We start from the raw sequence: 18457 nt of genomic DNA on the forward strand, positions 1-18457 counted from the left end.
AGTAAGGGATGGTGAGGGTTAATGGGGGCAGTGGGAGCCGGTAGGGTGAAAAGGGGAGGCTCCTGCGATGCCAGTTGAAGGGGCACTGAGGATTGTTGGAGGGGAGATGCAATGAGAAATGTATTCTGGGGGTCAGTAGAATGATGAGAGGCAGATCTACTATGCTGGGGGTGGGCTCTTTGGGAAGGTAGGGGACTTCAACATTGACCAGCATGGGATGGAGGGTGATGGGGGAGGGTTGAAGGCTAACCGTGGGGAGTATTTAATGGGGGGATCAATAGTTATGGGAGAGGGCAAGGATGGAGTGGGTGAGTGAAGTTGATGAGGCAGAGCAAAAGGTATTAGAATCAATCTGGAAAATGACCACCACCATGGCTGCAAGCTAATATGCAAAGCCTCATGGTGGAGATCTCGTGATGCTGCGTGGGAGTTGGACCATCGGGTGTGGGTAGAGATGCAGGTCAGCTCAACTGGACAACTGAAGGGGAACCCCAGTTGTACTTGTAATGTTAGGGCCTAGGGACAGATGAGAGTGTGAAGTGCAAAGGCTCAGCATGTGCGGGAGGCTTCTTACACATGGCTCGCACGGGCCCTGGCAAATACCTTTGCCTCCCTGCACATGATTGATTTCGGGCCAACCTGGGGTATCCCTGAAGATGAGCAGGGAGGGCTGGGCAACACACACACACAGGCTTAAGGACTACATCACAAATAAACCACATCAGGCATGATTAAAGTGCAGGTGTTCTTTATTTACAAGAGTGTGATAAGCTTAAAAATCATAGTGCGCCCAAAGTAAAATCATGAGAGGGAGAAGACAGGAGGTGACCAGCAAGAATATAAGAACATAAGAAATAGGAACAGGAGTAGACCATTCAGCCCCTCGAGCCTGCTCCGCCATTCAATAAGATCATGGCTGACATTCTTGTGTTTCAATTTCCACATTCCCATCTAACCCCGATCTTTTTCTTTCCCTACCACTTCTCCCCTGACACCCGCAACAGGGTGGAGGCAGCCTGCTGACCAGTTTACCCTGTTGCCTGGGATGACCTTGGCAGCCGTCCTCTGGAGACCCGAGGCCTGGAGAGCCCCAGCCTACTTTGGCTGTTCTGCTGTGGGGCGGCTGCTCCCCCTGCGCTGACAGAGGACGAGGCTGAAGGAGTCACAGGCAAGGGGAGATTCAGAAGGGCCAGACACCCTCAGAGAGTCCTGAGTGGAGGTCCCAGGGGTGTCCAATGGCACTCCTCCTCCCTTTGGGTGCCTGAGGGCTCCTTCCTCAACCTCCCTCCACATGCCCCATCCCACTCTTGCTTGGCCACTGCAAAAGCGCCCCCATGGCTACTATGGTGGAGTGCACATATCCATGGAGTCCACTACCCTCTCCATGGAGACCTCTATACGTGCACAAGTTGGCACCACTTCATCAGAGAACAGGCGGACGGACTCCTCCATCTCCGGTGCCTGCCTGTTCAGGGTCTTCACCATCTCTGCCTGATGTTCCCTCGCCTCTTGCTGCCTCACCAGCATCTTGTGGACGGCCGATCGTAGAGGCCCATCACAGATGCCTCCTCCCCAGCAGTTCCCCCAATGCCGGTGAGATTGGCTGCCTCCTCCTGCTGCAGGCACGTGTCCATGCAGTGACCACCAGAATGTGAGACCCTTCCTGAGCTAGATCTAGTACCCACCAAGCTGTGTGTCTCGAGGCTGGTGGAGGGTGCAGGTGACATCTGTGACACCTCTACAGGTGCATTTCCTTCCTCCGCAATGTCCTCGGTCCTCTGTGGGCTTGTCACCTTTGGACAGGGCTTCATCACCTTTGGGCCTTGCCTTCTTCCTGCTGGCACCTGTAAGTGAGAGAGGACAGAGCGAGCGACTGCATGGGCTGCCTTCAACATGGAGGAGCGTGTGACCCTTAGGCTTCAATATGACATGCATGGATCCTTACTGGATGGAAGTCGCATGCTGACCTCTCCATCTCCACAATCCCTGTCCTGTTCTACCCCTGCCAGCTGAGCTGCCCACTCCTCGAAGTTGTTGAGGCTTTTGAAGTTATTATGGAAAATAAAAGTGCATAGTGTAGTGTAGCATGGAGAGAAGATTGGCTGGCTGGCAGAAAGCAGAGAGTATACATAAATGGATCTTTCTGATTGGCATGATGTGATGAATGGTGTCCCACAGGGGTCTGTACTGGAACCTCAACTTTTTACGATTTACATCAATGACTTGGATGAGGGGAGTGAAGACATAGTAGCTCAATTTGCAGATGACACAAAGATTGGCAGGAAAGTATGTTGTGAAGGGGACATGAGGAGGTTGCATGGATATAGATAGATTGAGTGAGTGGGCAATGATCTGGCAAATGGAGTTTAATGTGGAAAAATGTGAAGTTGTTCACTTTGGCAGGAAGAACAAAAGAGCAGAGCATTACTTAAATGTAGACTGCATTTTTCTGCATAACTCTGACGTTCAGAGGGATCTAGATGTTCTAGTACATACGGCACAAAAAGTTAGTATGCAGGTACAGCAAGTAATTAAGAAGACCAATGGAATGCAATCCTTTATAATGGGAGGGATTGAGCATAAAAGTAAGGATGCTATGCTTCAGTTACAAAGGGCATTGGTGAGACCGCACCTCGAATACCGTGTGCAGTTTTGGTCTCCTTATTTAAGGAAGGATGTAAATGCATTGGAGGCGGTTAAAAGGAGGTTTACTAGATTGATACCTGGAATGAGTGGGTTGTCTTATGAGGAAAGGTTGGACAGACTAGGTTTGTTTCCACTGGAGTTTAGAAGAGTGAGGGGTGATTTGATTGAAGTTTACAAGACCCTGAACAGCCTTGAACAAGGTGGACGTGGAAGGGACATGGAAATGATGTTTCCTCTTGTGGGTCAATCAAGAACTAGGGGGCACTGTTTTAAAATTAGGGGTCACTCTTTCAGGGCAGAGATGAGGACAAATTTTTTTCTCTCAGAGGGTTGTGCGACTTTGGAATTCTCTGCCTCAGAAGGTGGTGGAGGCGGGGTCATTGAATATTTTTAAGGCAGAGGTAGATAGATTCTTGTTAGGCAAGGGAATCAAAGGTTATCGGGGTTAGATGGGAATGTGGAAATCGAAACACAAGAATGTCACCCATGATCTTATTTAATGGCGGAGCAGGCTCGAGCGGCTAAATGGTTTAGTCCTGTTCCTATTTCTTACGTTCTGGCTAGCCACCTCCTGTCTTCTCCCTCTCTTGCCTATCCTGGCTTAACTTTTCCTGCAAAAAGAGAGAAGATGGCGCTGAGAGCTATTGGGTTTCATGTATCATTCTCACGCTTCCAGTCTTACAAATAGCCCCCTGGGTTGTGTGCCATGTGACTGATGCACTGCAGCTTTTCCACAAGGGTCTGGGGCAGCACCCTCCAGACCGGCTAAAACATGCAGATAGAAGGATAAGGCTCATAGAGGTGCATGCTGGTACCCTCAATGCCTGAATCCCTTCCCTGCGTCCTCCCCCCACCAGCAACACCCACCCCCCCACCACCCACGCTGCAGTCCCAGCTCCCAAACAGCATGTGATCTTTCTGTGTGCAAGGGTCAGGAACCCACAGGGGCTCTCCACCTGTACAATAGATGGACTGCAGTGGGGAGATGAGGCATCACCTTATCACATTGCCACTGAGGCTCATTCCCTCTCTATAATTTAGTGAGGTGAGTGGGAGAGTGAATGAGGTCATTTGTGTATTTCCTGCACTGCAGGGCAGTCCTTATGTGGATGCCATGGGCACCGATTACCCTCGAGACTTACTTCCATGTAGGGTTAGTCTGTCTGCTCAGCCTCCTCCTCCCATCCTCTGGATAGAGGAATCCCTCCTGGCCTCTACTTGGTTAAGCAGGACGCCCAGGGAGGCATCACTGAACTTCAGCGCCGGACCTCGTTGTCCTCTTCGGGCTATCTGCTCCCTCAACGGTTTGCAAATCGCTGCCTGGGCACTTTTTAAATCTGGCGCTTGGTTATGACAGTTGGGTGCGGGCCATCTGTAGTTCAACTCTTTGGTTCAAATAGGGACAAATGAGCTGTACTACAGAGATGAGGTGAGAGTGACTGCCCTTGACATCAAGGCAGCATTTGACTGAGTGTGGCATCAAGGAGCCCAAGCAAAACTGGAGTCAATGGGAATCAGGGGGAAAACTCTCCGGTGGTTGGAGTCATACCTAGCACAAAGGAAGATGGTTGTGGTTATTGGAGGTCAGTCATCTCAGCTCCCGAACATCACTGCAGGAGTTCCTCAGGGTGGTGTCCTAGGCCCAACCATCTTCAGCTGCTTCATCAATAACCATCATAAGTTCAGAAGTGGGGATGTTCGCTGATGATTGCACAATGCTCAGCGCCATTCACAACTCCTCAGATACTGAAGCAGTCTATGTCTAAATGCAGCAAGACCTGGACAATATCCAAGCTTGGCCTGACAAGTGGCAAGTAACATTCGCGTCACACAAGTGTCAGGGAATGACCATCTCCAACAAGAGGGAATCCAACCATCGCCTCTTGATGTTTAATGACATTACCATCTCTGAATTCCCCCACTATCAACATATTAGGGGTTAGCATTGACTGGAAACTGAAATGGACTAGCCATATAAATACTGTGGTTACCAGGTGCAGTTCAGAGGCTAGAAATCATGTGATGAGCAACTCACCTCCTGACTCCTCAAAGCCTGTCCACAAGGCACAAGTCAGGAGTGTGATGGAATACACTCCACTTACCTGGATGAGTGCAACTCCAACAACACTCAAGAAGCTTGACACCATCCAGGACAAAGCAGCCCACTTGATTGGCACCACCAACAGGCACACAGTAGCAGCAGTGTGTACCATCTACAAGATGCACTGCAGGAATTCACCAAGACTCCTACAACAGCACCTTCCAAACCCACGACCACAACCATCTAGAAGGACAAGGGCAGCAGGTAGATGGGAACACCACCACCTGGAAGTTCCCCTCCAATTCACTCACCATCCTGACTTGGAAATATGTCGCCGTTCCTTCACTGTCACTGGGTCAAAATCCTGGAACTGCCTTCCTAACAGCACTGTGGGTGTACTTACACCACATGGACTGCAGCAGTTCAAGAAGGAAGCTCACCACCGCCGTCTCAAGGGGAATTGGGGATGCACAGTAAATGCTGACCTAGCCAGTGATGCCCACATCCTGTAAACGAATTTTTAAAAAATCCATCCTGCCCCACCACGTGAAATGTCGGGTAACCCTCCACTACACAATTAATGAGGCCAGCGTCACATGATACAGCGCGAATTCCCAATGGCTTCTGCCGCAGGAAACACACTCTGCCCCCGCCCCTGCCAGGAATTTAGGGCAGAATAGCCCCATCGGTGTGCGGGGTGGGCCCGACACCCCAGTGCGTAAAATGACGTGTGATAATGTCAGGCATGCGTCCCTACATCATCGCGCATCATTTTGACATTTTATTCGGCAGGCACGCACCGAAGGCAGCTGCGTGCCCGCCTAACTGTCCACAGCCTATTAAAAAAGCAATTAAAGTTGTTGACAACACTGTCCTTCCAACCTTAAGGTTGGCGGGCAGGCGGAGAGCCCAAGCAGCCTTCGTGTTTTTCAGGAAATCTCATCCACGGGTGGGATGAGGTTTAACTGAAGATTTAATAAAATAAATAAATAAATTTTGCTTACTTGACAAACATGTCCCAGCTCATGTGACACTGTCACATGAGGGGACGTGTCTAAATAATTTTTCATTTTATTTATAAAAAAGTTTCATTATGTATTTAATCTCCCTGAGGCAGCTCCGTGCCTCAGGAAGTCCGCTGCACTCTTTCCCACACGTGCGCGAAAGAGTGTAGGCCCCGACTCTCCCTCCTTCCCCCGCCTGCACAGGTAGCGCTGAGTGCTACGGAACATGTATTACACTGGGCGGTCCTGCTCCTGCCCAGCCTGCCCGACATAGGTAAGATTCAGCCCTTAGTCCTGGAATAGGAAATTCCGCCATATGTATGTTGTTGAAATTAATGTTAAAAAACATATTTACTATTGTATATTTTCACAAGACTGTTTTGAATTATTACATTTGCTAACTATTCAGTATTTCAGACATGCGTCATTGTACAAAAGCAATGTGGTCATGACCTTATGACCCATTCCACAAAACCATGCCCTTAAACCTCAATAGTCACATTTCATACCACATAAAAGAAGCTTACATTTGGCAAACCTGACCACAGTACTGACTCTGGGATCGAGATGATTCCCTTTATCAAAGATGAATTCATAAACCTTTGAATAAAGCGAATTCTAGCCAGCTGAACAAAAATTATGTTTGTGTTTTTATGGAAGGGCTGACTCAGACCCAAGATGGAGGGCTGATGTCCATTGTACAGAATACTATCAAGGTTGAAATGAATATGAATACACTAGGCAAATCTAGAAATAGGTTAAACCTAAGCATGGATTTTAAACGCCTGAAAATTTTAAGGAAGGAAGACTGAGGGACAGTTTAAGCTCTTGGTGGTGGCGGGTGGGGAAGGAGCTAGAGTCGGTGACAATGCAGTGAGTTTGGATTTTAATGGAGTGAGGATCATGGAAGAAGGAAGTTTGTGTATGATTGTGTATTGCGAGTCAAGGAGAAACAAAAATGAGAAGTTTGGAAGAGAAAATATTCATCTCATGCTCATGATACACGTTTTCCTTCACCTTTACGGCACTGCTGGCTGGGTCAGCATTTTTATTGCCCATCCCTAATTACCCTTGAGAAGGTGGTGGTTAGCTGCCTTCTTGAACAGCTGCAGTCCATGTGGTGTAGGTACACCCACAGTGCTTCTAGGGAGGGAATTACAAGATTTTGACCCAGTGACAGTGAAGGTACGGTAATACATTTCCAAATCAGAATGGTGAATTACTTGGAGGGGAACTTCCAGGTGGTGGTGTTCCCATGCACTTACTATCCTTGTCTTTCCTAGGTGGTAGAGGTCGAGAATTGGAAGGTGCTGTCTGAGGAGCCTTGGTGAGTCCCTGCAGTTCACCTTGTAGATGGTACACACTGCTGCTACTGTGCATCAGTGGTGGAGGGAGTTAATGTTTGTAGATGGGCTGCCAATCAAGCGGACTGATATGTCCTGGGTGGTGTCAAGCTTCTTAAATGTTGTTGGAGCTGCATTCACCCTGGCAAGTGGAGAGTAGTCCATCAAATTCCGCCATTTTGAGTGGGCGGGCTGCCCGACGGGAAGCGCTATGCGCTTCCTGTGCAGAGGGGGAGGGATTCCCCAACTGTCAAAGTGCGCTCTTTCACGCATGCGCACGAAAGAGCGCACAGCTCCTTGAGACTAAGTGCTGTCTCAGGGAGAGCGCTGAAAGTTTTATAAACTTAAAAAATAGAAAAATAAAAACATTATTAACACGTCCCCCTCATGTGACAATGTCACATGAGATGGGACATGTTAATAAATATCACATAAACTTTATTAAAGTTTTTTTGAAACAAACGTGAAACCTTATCCTGCCAGTGGATGAGGTTTCATGTTTTTTCAGAAGCCCGCTAGGCCTCCTGGCCTGCCCACCAGCCTTAAGGTTGGACGGGCAGGGCCTTTAATTGGCCTAATTATCCTGTCAATGGCTGATTTTGCTGTCCGCCCACCTTCCTGAATATTTAAATGGGGCAGGATGACGTCGGGGGTTACCCCCGACGTCAACCCGCGTTATTTTGGCTTCAGTGAACAGGCCCCGCCCCCAACTTGCCGACGGGAAAATTCTGTCCCAAGAATGTTGATAGTGGGGTATTCAGCGACGTTAATGTTGGGGTGCAGGTAGTATTCTCTCTTGTTGGAGATGGTCATTGCCTAGTACTTGTGTGGCCTGAAAGTTACTTGCCACTAATCAGCCTAAGCCTGGACATTGTCCAGGTCTTGCTGCACGTGGGCATGGTCTGCTTCAGTATCTGAGGAGTCACGAATTGTATTGAACATTGTGTAATCATCAGCAAACATCCTTGCCTCTACCCTTATGATGGAGGGAAGGTCACTGGTGAAGCAGCTGAAGATTGCTGGGCCTAGGACACTACCCCGATGAACTCATGCAGTGATGTCCTAGGACTGAGAAGATTGACTTCCAACAACCACAACCATCTTCCTTTGTGCTAAACATGACTCCAACCAGTGGAGAGCTTTCCCCCTGATCCCCATTGATATCAGTTTTGCTAAGGCTCTTTGATGCCACGGTCGGTCCAAAGCTGCCTTGATGTCAAGAGCAATCACTCTCACTTCCCCTCTTGAGTTCAGCTCTTTTATCCATGTTTGGACCAAGGCTGTAATGTGGTCAAGAGTTGAGAAGTCTAGCGGAGCCAAAATTCAGCATCAGTGAACTAAAGATATAGCCAGTTATAAACAATACAAAGAGATGCATCTTAAATTTTTATCAATAATCGTTGTCTTTTATTTCAAGTGAAACTCATTTTTCCACTACTTTGTTGTTATTGTGTTATAGCAGACTTTGTACTCTTTTTCTGGTAATGGTAGGGTGGGGGCTGGAGGTGATGGTACAAGGACTCTTGCCTCACTAGCAGTAGGGCAAGTAGACTTGTTTTGGTTGAATGGGATATTAAAGTAAATGTCTCGATCTTCCCACTTTTAGGGTCTGCCTGCGTTCTCCCACCACCTGATTGCAGGTTGACTTGCCATCTGATCTCAACTGACATCACTCTAACAGACTACTAGAATATTCCCAGATCACTATATATTATTAGGTCATTTGGTCTACCCTGGTTCACCCATTCAAAATGATCCTAAATCCTTTCCCTCTTCCCATTATAGCATTGAATACCCTTAAATAACTCCAGGGTTTTCATCTTCACTGCTTTCTCCAGAGGTCCTATCCATGGATTTCTGGAAAAAGCAATGGAGGTGCTTTCCACTCCACTGTCATCCTTTTTTCTGAAGAAGGATATTCTGATATCAGTCCTACGTTTGTTTTTCTAGCTTTGCACCTATGGTCTTTGTTCTCACTTGAAACTTAATTTAAACTTATTTTCAATACCATTTTCTATCTTATTTAAGACACCTCTAATATTTGTAAGATCATGTCACAGAGTCCTATTTTCATGGCTGTATAGTCTATGTTTTTCCAGTTTTTCTTCATATCTGAGACCTCTTATACCAGGGATCATCTCTGCCTCCAATGCTTCAATGTCTCCATTGTATCTTGGTGATAGCACTGGATCCAGTGCTCAAGGTGTGGTCTGATTGAGCTCTTTTGAGCTTGATCATGTCTTGTTCAGACTTATATTCTATTATTTTGGCTATGTTGTTCAAAGTTTTATTGGCTGTTTTGATTGCTGCTGGAGATGTTGGCCATTGAGCCTATGAAGACTCCAATGTCCCTTTCAACTTTAACCGTGGCATTTTCAGCACAGTTCATCGACTGTGTGTTTTGTTCATTTTCCGTTGCTCTTTGCAGTACTTAACATTAATAACGGTTTTAAATTTCATCTGCTGTTGTTTCTCCCGCTTTTCATATTTTGTCTAGCTCATACTGTAGTTTCTGGACTGTCTCCTCTGATTCCGCTGCCTCTCCTAGTTTGGTACCATCTGCACATTTATTCAAGCTGCATTTGTTTTGTGAGTTTAAATTATTGATGTGAATTAGAAACAGTAGTGGTGCACCCCTGGAGCATTTCACTCAGCATTCTCCCACCTCCCCAATCCTGAAGTAACTCCTCCAGGAGTACCGCTTCCACCCTTAAACCACAAGTGTCTTGGATAATCCTCCTGATTTTTATCACTGCCTGTGGTGAAGGCCTTTGTCTCTGACTAGTGTCTCATCATAACGGCACAGCTGAAGTGAATGTGTAAGGGTGGCTGCAAGCTCGCTCAGTACCACTGTTCATTGTTGCTCCAACATACTGTATCATTATAGCAATCCAATCATAGAACTTTGAAAACAACATTATTTTTACAGTTGCCTTTGCATAGCTCCATCATCAAGTGCTATATTCCCTATGATTGAGAAGCCGGTTAAGTATCTAACCACAAATCAGCTCTGCTCCTCTGTCACATATCTTACACATAATATTGTATTTTTTTTGATACTTGTAGGAGATAAGATGATTCGCTTAAGAAATCATAGGAGAATTTTCAGTTTGGGGGCAGGCAGAAAACTGATGGTTGTGACAAGGTCACACGTGAGACATTGTATAACGCACAATAAGGCGTTACTGAAGAATAGATGCTTCCACTAGCATTCAACATGCTAATGTGGAGTCTTCCAGGGGATCTAAATGAAATTTTCAAGATTATGAAGAGAATTGACAAAGCTGGTTGTTCACTATGGCAATGAGTTCAAATGCCGAAATACATGTAGGAATAAAAAGGGAAGTCCAGCAGAGCTTTTTCACAAAGACTAATGAAATAATTGGTTGAGGAGACTAAACTTTATGCTATAAATGGGCTGAAGAAACAATTAAAATCTGTTTCTGAAGTTATTCAAAGATATGGTGAGCTTGTGGATAAGTGGTGTATAAAAATGTGAAGAGACTTGATGGGCCTAATGACCTTTATCTGTTCCTAAAAATCCTTGCGTTTTTGGTGTAGTCTGTGTTGTATTAGTTCTTGGCACAGCCATAAGGAAAGATGCCTAAGATAGTGGAAACTTAGCTAGCTGGTATGCTTCTGTAATAATAGCACCTCTCATCACACACTTCAATCATTGGGAGACATTCCAGATATGTAATAATCCATGCTGTGAAATATGGAAATGTGAGAGAAAGGTTTAAAAATTATTTTATTTCTAAATAATCTACATTTCCAGCCCAGATATTATGTGATGAAGTCTTAAATTTACCAGTTCACATCTTTAATGCAGCCCTTAAGAACAGTAGGCTTCGCAATCACCACCTGTTCTCCTGATGATCTTATTCAAAAATGGAGTATGGGAAACTAGCCTTTAATTATGCCTTTGACATTTATTTCCTCCCCTGACAGTAAGCATCGTAAGATTTAATCAAACTGCCTGCTTTTTCTGCATCTCCTACATTCCATGTGATATTCTGAAAGTAACCCTTTAATCTCTATTGCTGATTGTCCAAACTCAATAAGCTTCTGCCATATGCCATTGTGGTGTAAGATTACATTTCAAAGCTGCTTCTTAATGAAATCCCAATGTAACCCTGCAGTGTGGGAGCTAGTTAGGAAGGAGGAAGGAGAAGAGAGAAAATAAAAGATAGAGACAAGTGAATGGATGAAAGAATAACATAGAGAGTGAGATAAAACAAGATAATTTTTTTTTTAAAAATTAGAGTGAATGTGAGGTAAATAGTTAAATGGAAAACAATACTATTTCTTACCATCAATCATCCATGAATAATTTCACAGCATTGATAATCAAACATTTTTCAGCTTCCAACTTGTTATTCCAAAAACATTTTTTGGAAATGTTCAGGAACGAGCTTCATGGACAAAGTTCAGCTTTGTCAGTGTTGTATCCAGATTATATTCTATGACTCAATGGGGCATTCTGCACACTACACAGGCAAGAAGATTTCTGATGATTAAGTGAAAGATATTCAGTGGGCTAATATGTTGGCTATTGCTACGCTAATGCCATACAGATCAGGTTCAATGCCCAGTTTTAGTTAAAATAGCTAATCATAGCAAAAACAAGAGTGGAGATGGAGGTGGGGGGGTTTTGATGGCCTGCGTGCTAATAAGTGCAAAAATCAGACAGAGATCCTGCCAGTGAATCCTGCTTCCTATGGGATGGTTAGATTGCCAGCATTCCTTCTCTAGGCTCAGACATCAAAAATGGGCATCTGGATGAGCTATTGGTAAGGAGGTGGAGCCAGCAAAAGCAGCTCCCTGTATAAGTCTGTACCTTCAGGGGAGAAAATAGGAGGAGCATGGGTAAAAACTCCACTTCTGTATCTATGGTAACATCATAAATATTTTCTCTAATTTCAGAAGGAAGGAAGTACTACAAAAGAATTGGCAGCAATGTAACCCTGCAGTGTGAGACATCTGACAGTCATACTTCAGTGATATGGAGATTTAATGGGCATGCGATAGGCCACAATGAAGACCAGCTTCTTCAAGGCACCAACCTCACCCTCCGAAACATAGATTCAATACATAGTGGAACCTATAGCTGCCATGAGAAACACAGTGGAAGGTTGAAAAATCAAATAACAATCCAAGTTGGAAGTAAGTGCTTTTTAAGTGTTTATATTTTTAATGGAACCTATCAAGATGTGGCACCTTTAAGGAAACTATCCTACGGTGTCCATAAATAATCTTGGAATAATGTGACTGAAAAGTCTTAAAAACAGGCTTATGGTGGGGGGAACTAAGTCTGTCAGTGGTACAATAATAACCTCAGCAGCAACCACTGAGTGTGTTGTCATAACTTGCACTTATCATTAGGACAACATCAGCTAGGCACAAAAGTAAAAGGAAACCGTGTTAATCCACTTACTTTTGCTTAAACCCACTAGATCCCCTGATGTCTCTAATTATTGGATATTTTGGGATTCTCTGTGCATTCTGAAGGATAAATTGTTTTTTTATAGAAAACATAAATGAAACTTGAGACTTTCCTTTCAAATGGAGGTGGATGCCATCAGCTCGTGTAGCATTAAAGGCAGATTATGTAAGATTCAGAGCTTTATCTGTTGGCATTTATCCTTTTCAGCAACTTATGGAGTTACTGAGCATTTTGTTATTTAAAGAACGAAACAAAAATGTGTACTAAAAATACACAGCATGTCCATCAGCAACCATAAATAGAAAAATCAGTTTAGCATTTTGGCTATAGACCCTTTATCAGAACTGAAGGGTCTGCACCTGAAACATTAATCCATCTTTTCTCTCTTCATCTACTGACAAGCCTGTTGTGTATTTCTAGCCTGTTTTTATTTTAGATTTCCAGCATTTGTAGGGTGGAAATCCTTTCTACCTATACTGTCATTTAAAGAGTTAGGATCAACTTAGTTGCCAGCTTGGGCTAAGTCTGTGCTTCTCTCATAAGGGAACAAAAAGGATGCAAAAGGGAAGTGGAAGAGATTTCTACAAACAAAATGTAGATTAAGGTTAAATGATTCAAAATAATCGATCAATGGCTTGGAGGGAAATAAAGTACAGTAAGTACTAGCAATCTAGGTTGCATGATTACTAAAGTGTATAGGTTTCTGCAAGGGAAGGGGATTGCTGTGAGGCCTCCTAGGGGAAGTGTACAAGAAGGAATGACTAAGCTACCCTAAAGTTACATTGCATTTGATGGCAATAAATTGTGAAAGATTACCTGTCCCATTACAGCAGCAGTCCTTCAGTACTTCGTTGGAGTATCAGCCTACATTACTTGTTGAAAACACAGAGTGAGGTTTGAAGACATGATTTTCTAATGCAACGGTGAAATACTACCAACTTGACAAGCTCACATTTAAACCTATCGCAGGAGAACCCTTTAGACAATGTACTCACATTTCTATAGCACTCCTTGTATACCGAGAGGTATATCAGGGCTCTTCACTGGCTGAAGAAGAATAACAGAAAACAACATTAGGAAGAAGAGAAAAGGAAAGAAGGGGAAATGAAAGCAGACAGGCAAAGAGAAAGGATTTTTGGGGCCTTTTGAAAGGGGGAGAGATGTGGCAAAGGGTTGGGTTTGAGGGAAGTTGGCCCAAGAACGGGACATACTAAAGCAATGCAAACACATCGTAGATTTGTATCAAAGTTAAAGAAAACTACAGAGATTTATAAGTACAGAACTTATCCTCCTTTGACGCTGGGAAGCCATACCAGCTTGGAAAAAAAAACAATTTTGTGGGTTTACTGCAATATTGATTGGATGTCTGAAATTTTGCTATTGAACGCTCTGGCAAACTTTGTTATTTTCCTTGCCATTGAGACAGAAATACAATTCTATTTTTTTTAAATCTTATATGAGATGTGGGCATCACTGGCAGAGCCAGCATTTCTTACCTATCCCCAATTGCCCTTGAACTGAGTGGCTTGATAGGTGATTTCAGGTGGCAGTCAACCCCATTGTTGTGGGTCTGCAGTCACATGTAGGGCAGACCAGGTAAGAAGAGGCAGATTTCCTTCACTAAAGAACAAATGGGTCTTTATGACAATTCATGATATTTAGTGCTCACCCATTACTGAGACTAGCTTTTCAATTCCAGAATTGAACTTAAATTCCAGCTGCTATGATGGGATTTGAACACATGTCCCCAGAACATTATCCTGGGCCTCAGGATTACTGATCCAGGGACATTGCCACTATACCACCATCTCCAATTAATAACATATCCAATAATGTAAAAACAAAAAGCTAAAAGCTACTGCGGATGCTGGAAATCCAAAACAAAAACAGAATTACCTGGAAAAACTCAGCAAGTCTGGCAGCATCGGCGGAGAAGAAATCAGTTAACGTTTCGAGCCTTCATGGCCATGAAGGCTCGAAACGTTAACTGATTTCTTCTCCGCCGATGCTGCCAGACTTGCTGAGTTTTTCCAGGTAATTCTGTTTTTGTATCCAATAATGTATGTGTTTGATTTAAATAGTAGCTGAGACTAGTCACTGGGTAGTATTTTTTATTCATTCACGGGATGTGGGCTTCACTGGTTGGGCCAGAATTTATTGTCCATCCCTAGTTGCCCTTGAGAAGGTGATGGTGAGCTGCCTTCTTAAACTGCTACAGTCCATGTGGTGCAGGTACACCCACAGTGCTGTTAGGAAGGGAGTTCCAGGATTTTGACCCAGCAACAGTGAAGGAACGGTGATATGTTTCCAAGTCAGGATGGTGAGTGACTTGTAGGGGAGCTTCGAGGTGGTGGTGTTCCCATCTTTCTGCTGCCCTTGTCCTTCTAGATGGTAGTGGTCATGGGTTTGGAAGGCGCTGTCAAAGGAGCCTTGGTGAATTCCTGCAGTGCATCTTGTAGGTGGTAAACACTGCTGCTACTGTGCGCCAGTGGTGGAGGGAGTGAATGTTTATGGATGTGGTGTCAATCAAGTGGGCTGCTTTGTCCTGGACGACATCAAACTTCTTGAGTGTTGTGCAAGCTGCACTCATCCAGGCAAGTGAGGAGTATTCCATCACACTCCTTTAGGGGATGGAATCTGCCGTCCATACCTGGTCTGGTCTACATGTGACTCCAGACACACAGCAATGTGGCTGGCTCTTTAATGCCCTCTGAAATGGCCTAGCAAGCCACTCAGTTATATCAAACTGCTACAAAGTCTTAAAAAAGGAATGAAACCGGACGGACAACCTGGCATCGACCTAGGCACCGGAAACAACAACGGCAAACTCAGCCCTGTCGACCCTGCAAAATCCTCCTTACTAACATCTGGGGGCTAGTGCCAAAATTCGGAGAGCTGTCTCACAGGCTAGCCAAACAACAGCCTGACATAGTCAACCTCTCAGAATGATATCTTACAGATAATGTCCCAGACACCACCACCACCATCCCTAGGTGTGTCCTGTCCCATAGACCATAAGATGATAAAACGTAGGAGCAGAAGTAGGCCATTCGACCCATCAAGTCTGCTCCACCATTCAATGTGATCATGGCTGATCTGCTAACCCTCAATTCCACTTTCCTGCCTTTTCCCCATAACCCTTGATTCCCTTACTGATTAAAAATCTGTCTGTCTCAGCCTTGAATATACTTAATGACCCAACCTCTACAGCCCTCTGTATTAAAGTATTCCACAGATTAACAACCCTCTGAGAGAAGAAATTCCACCTCATCTCTGTCTTAAATGGGTGACCGCTTACTCTGAGATTGTGCCCTCTAGTCCTAGACTCTTCCACAACAGGACACAACTTCTCAGCATCTTCCCTGTCAAGCCCCCTAAGAATCTTATATGTTTCAATAAAGTCGCCTCTCATTCTTCTAAGCACCAATGATTACAGGCCCAACCTACTCAACCTCTCCCCATAAGAAAACCCCACCGTATCCAGGATCAACTGTGTGAACCTACCCTGGACTGCCTCCAATGCCATTATATCTTTCCTTAGATAAAGGGACCAAACTGTTCACAGCATTCTAAGTGTGGTCTAACTAGTGCCTTGTATAGTTTTAGCAAGACTTGCCTATTTTTATACTCCATTCCCTTTGAAATAAAGACCAACATTCCATTTGCCTTTCCTATTCCTGCTGAACTTGTCTGCAACTTTTTGGGATTCATGCATGAGGACCCCCAAATCCCTCTGTGCTGTACCTTCCTTCAGCCTTTCTCCATTTAAGTAATATTCAGCTCCTCTATTCTTCCTGCCAAAGTGCATGCATTATATTCCATCTGTTACATTTTTGCCCACTCACGTAACCTGTCTATATCCCTCTGTACACGCTTTGTGTCATCCTCACTACTTGCCTTCCCACTTATTTTTGTGTCATCCGCAAACTTGGCGATAATACATTCATTTCCCTCATCCAAGTCTACTGGCTACATCTACTGGTTACCCTGCTTGTTACCTCCTTAAATAAGTCTAATAAATTTGTCAGGCATGGTTTCCCCTTCATGTTGACTCTATGTGATTATATCATGCATTTATAAATGCTGTGCTATTACATCCTTTATAATAGATTCCAACATTTTCCCAATGACAGATGTTAAGCTAACTGGCCTATAGTTACCTGTTTTTTGTCTCCCTTTTTGAATAAGGAATTGGCAGTTTTCCAGTCCTCTGGGACATTTCCAGAATCTAAGGATTCTTGGAAGATTACTACCAGTGTACCCACTATCTCTGCAGCTATTTCCTTTAATATCCTAGGATTCAACCCATCGGCAGGACAGACCCAGCAGAGGTGGCGGCACAGTGGTATACAATCAGGACGGAGTTGCCCTGGGAATCCTCGACATCGACCCCAAACTCCATGAAGTCTCATGGCATCAGGTCAAACATGGGCAAGGAAACCTCCTACTGATTATCACGTACTGTCCCTCCTCAGCTGATGAATCAGTGCTCCTCCATGTTGAGCACCACATGGAGGAAGCACTGAGGGTGGCAAGGGGGCAGAATGTACTCTGGGTGGGGGATTCAATGTCCATCGCCAAGAGTGGGCTCGGTAGCAACACTATTGACTGAGCTGGCCGAGTCCTAAAGGACATAGCTGCTAGATTGGGTCTGCGGCAGGTGGTGAGGGAACCAACAAGAGGGAAAAACATGCTTGACCTCATCCTCACCAACCTGCCTGCCGCAGATGCTTCTGCCCATGACAGTATCTGCAGGAGTGACCACCGCACAGCCGTTATGGAGATGAAGTCCTGCCTTCATATTGAGGATATCCTCCATCGTGTTGTGTGGCACTAACACCATGCAAATGGGATAGATTTCATACAGATCTAGAAACTCAAGACTGGGCATCCATGAGGTGCTGTGGGCCATCAACAGCAGCAGAATTGTACTCGAACACAGTCTGTAACCTCATGGCTCAGCATATCCCCCACTCTACCATTACCATCAAACCAGGGGATCAACACTGGTTCAGTGATGAGTGCTGAATGAAGGGCATGCCAGGAGCAGCATCAGACATACCTAAAAATGAGGTGCCAACCCGGTGAAGCCATAACACAGGACTATTTGCGTGCCAAACAGCATAAGCAGTAAGTGATAGACAGAACTAAGTGATCCCATAATCAATGGATCAGATTTAAGCTCTGTAGTCCTGTCACATCCAGCTGTGAATGGTAGTGAACAATTAAACAACTCACTGGAGGAACTCCACAAAATCTCCATTCTCAATGATTGGGGAGCCCAGCACATCAGTGCAAAGGATAAGGCTGAAGCATTTGCTACAATCTTCAGCCAGAAGTGCTGAGTGGATGATCCATCTCAGCCTCCTCCAGAGGTCCCCAGCATCACAGATGCCAGTCTTCAGCCAATTCAATTCACTCCACGTGATATCAAGAAACGTTTGAAGGCACTAAATAGTACAAAGTCTATGGGCCCTGACAATATTCTGGCAATAGCACTGAAGACTTGTGCTCCAGAACTTGCCACGCCCCTAGCCAATCTGTTCCAGTACAGCTACAACACTGGTATCTACCTGGCTATGTGGAAAATTGCCTAGGTATGTCCTGTACACAAGCAGAACAAATCCAACATAGTCAGTTACCACCCCATCAGTCTACTCTCGATTATCAGTAAAGTAATGGAAGGGGTCATCAACAGGGCTATCGAGCTGCACTTGCTTAGCAATAACCTGCTCACTGATGCCCAGCTTGAGTTCCGCTAAGGACCCACTCCATCTCTAACCTTTCCCTACCATTGATGGCAGTGGTTGAGGGAATATAACAAAAAAGACACCTTACTATGTCTGAACATTTACAATGGAAGCATTAACTACTCCATAGCTTTGGGTGCACAGACGTTTCTCTGATACTTTGCCCTTTAAGTTGCTGCAAGCCTATTATTCATAGACTTGATAGCTTCATCTTTCATCCTTCTTCA

General features: G+C 44.8%; 1 protein-coding gene across 1 annotated transcript in view; it reads left to right on the forward strand.

The window, feature by feature from the left end:
* cntfr (ciliary neurotrophic factor receptor) overlaps positions 1-18457 on the forward strand; it is a 358596-nt gene that overhangs the window by 144805 nt on the left and 195334 nt on the right. Inside the window, exon 3 of the mRNA XM_078551607.1 lies at positions 11961-12200. Within this exon, the coding sequence (XP_078407733.1) occupies positions 11961-12200 (240 nt within the window). The remainder of the gene's footprint in view (positions 1-11960; positions 12201-18457) is intronic.

Source organism: Cetorhinus maximus, chromosome 1 (assembly GCF_964194155.1).
Source record: "Cetorhinus maximus chromosome 1, sCetMax3.hap1.1, whole genome shotgun sequence".
Taxonomy (NCBI): Eukaryota; Metazoa; Chordata; class Chondrichthyes; order Lamniformes; family Cetorhinidae; genus Cetorhinus; species Cetorhinus maximus.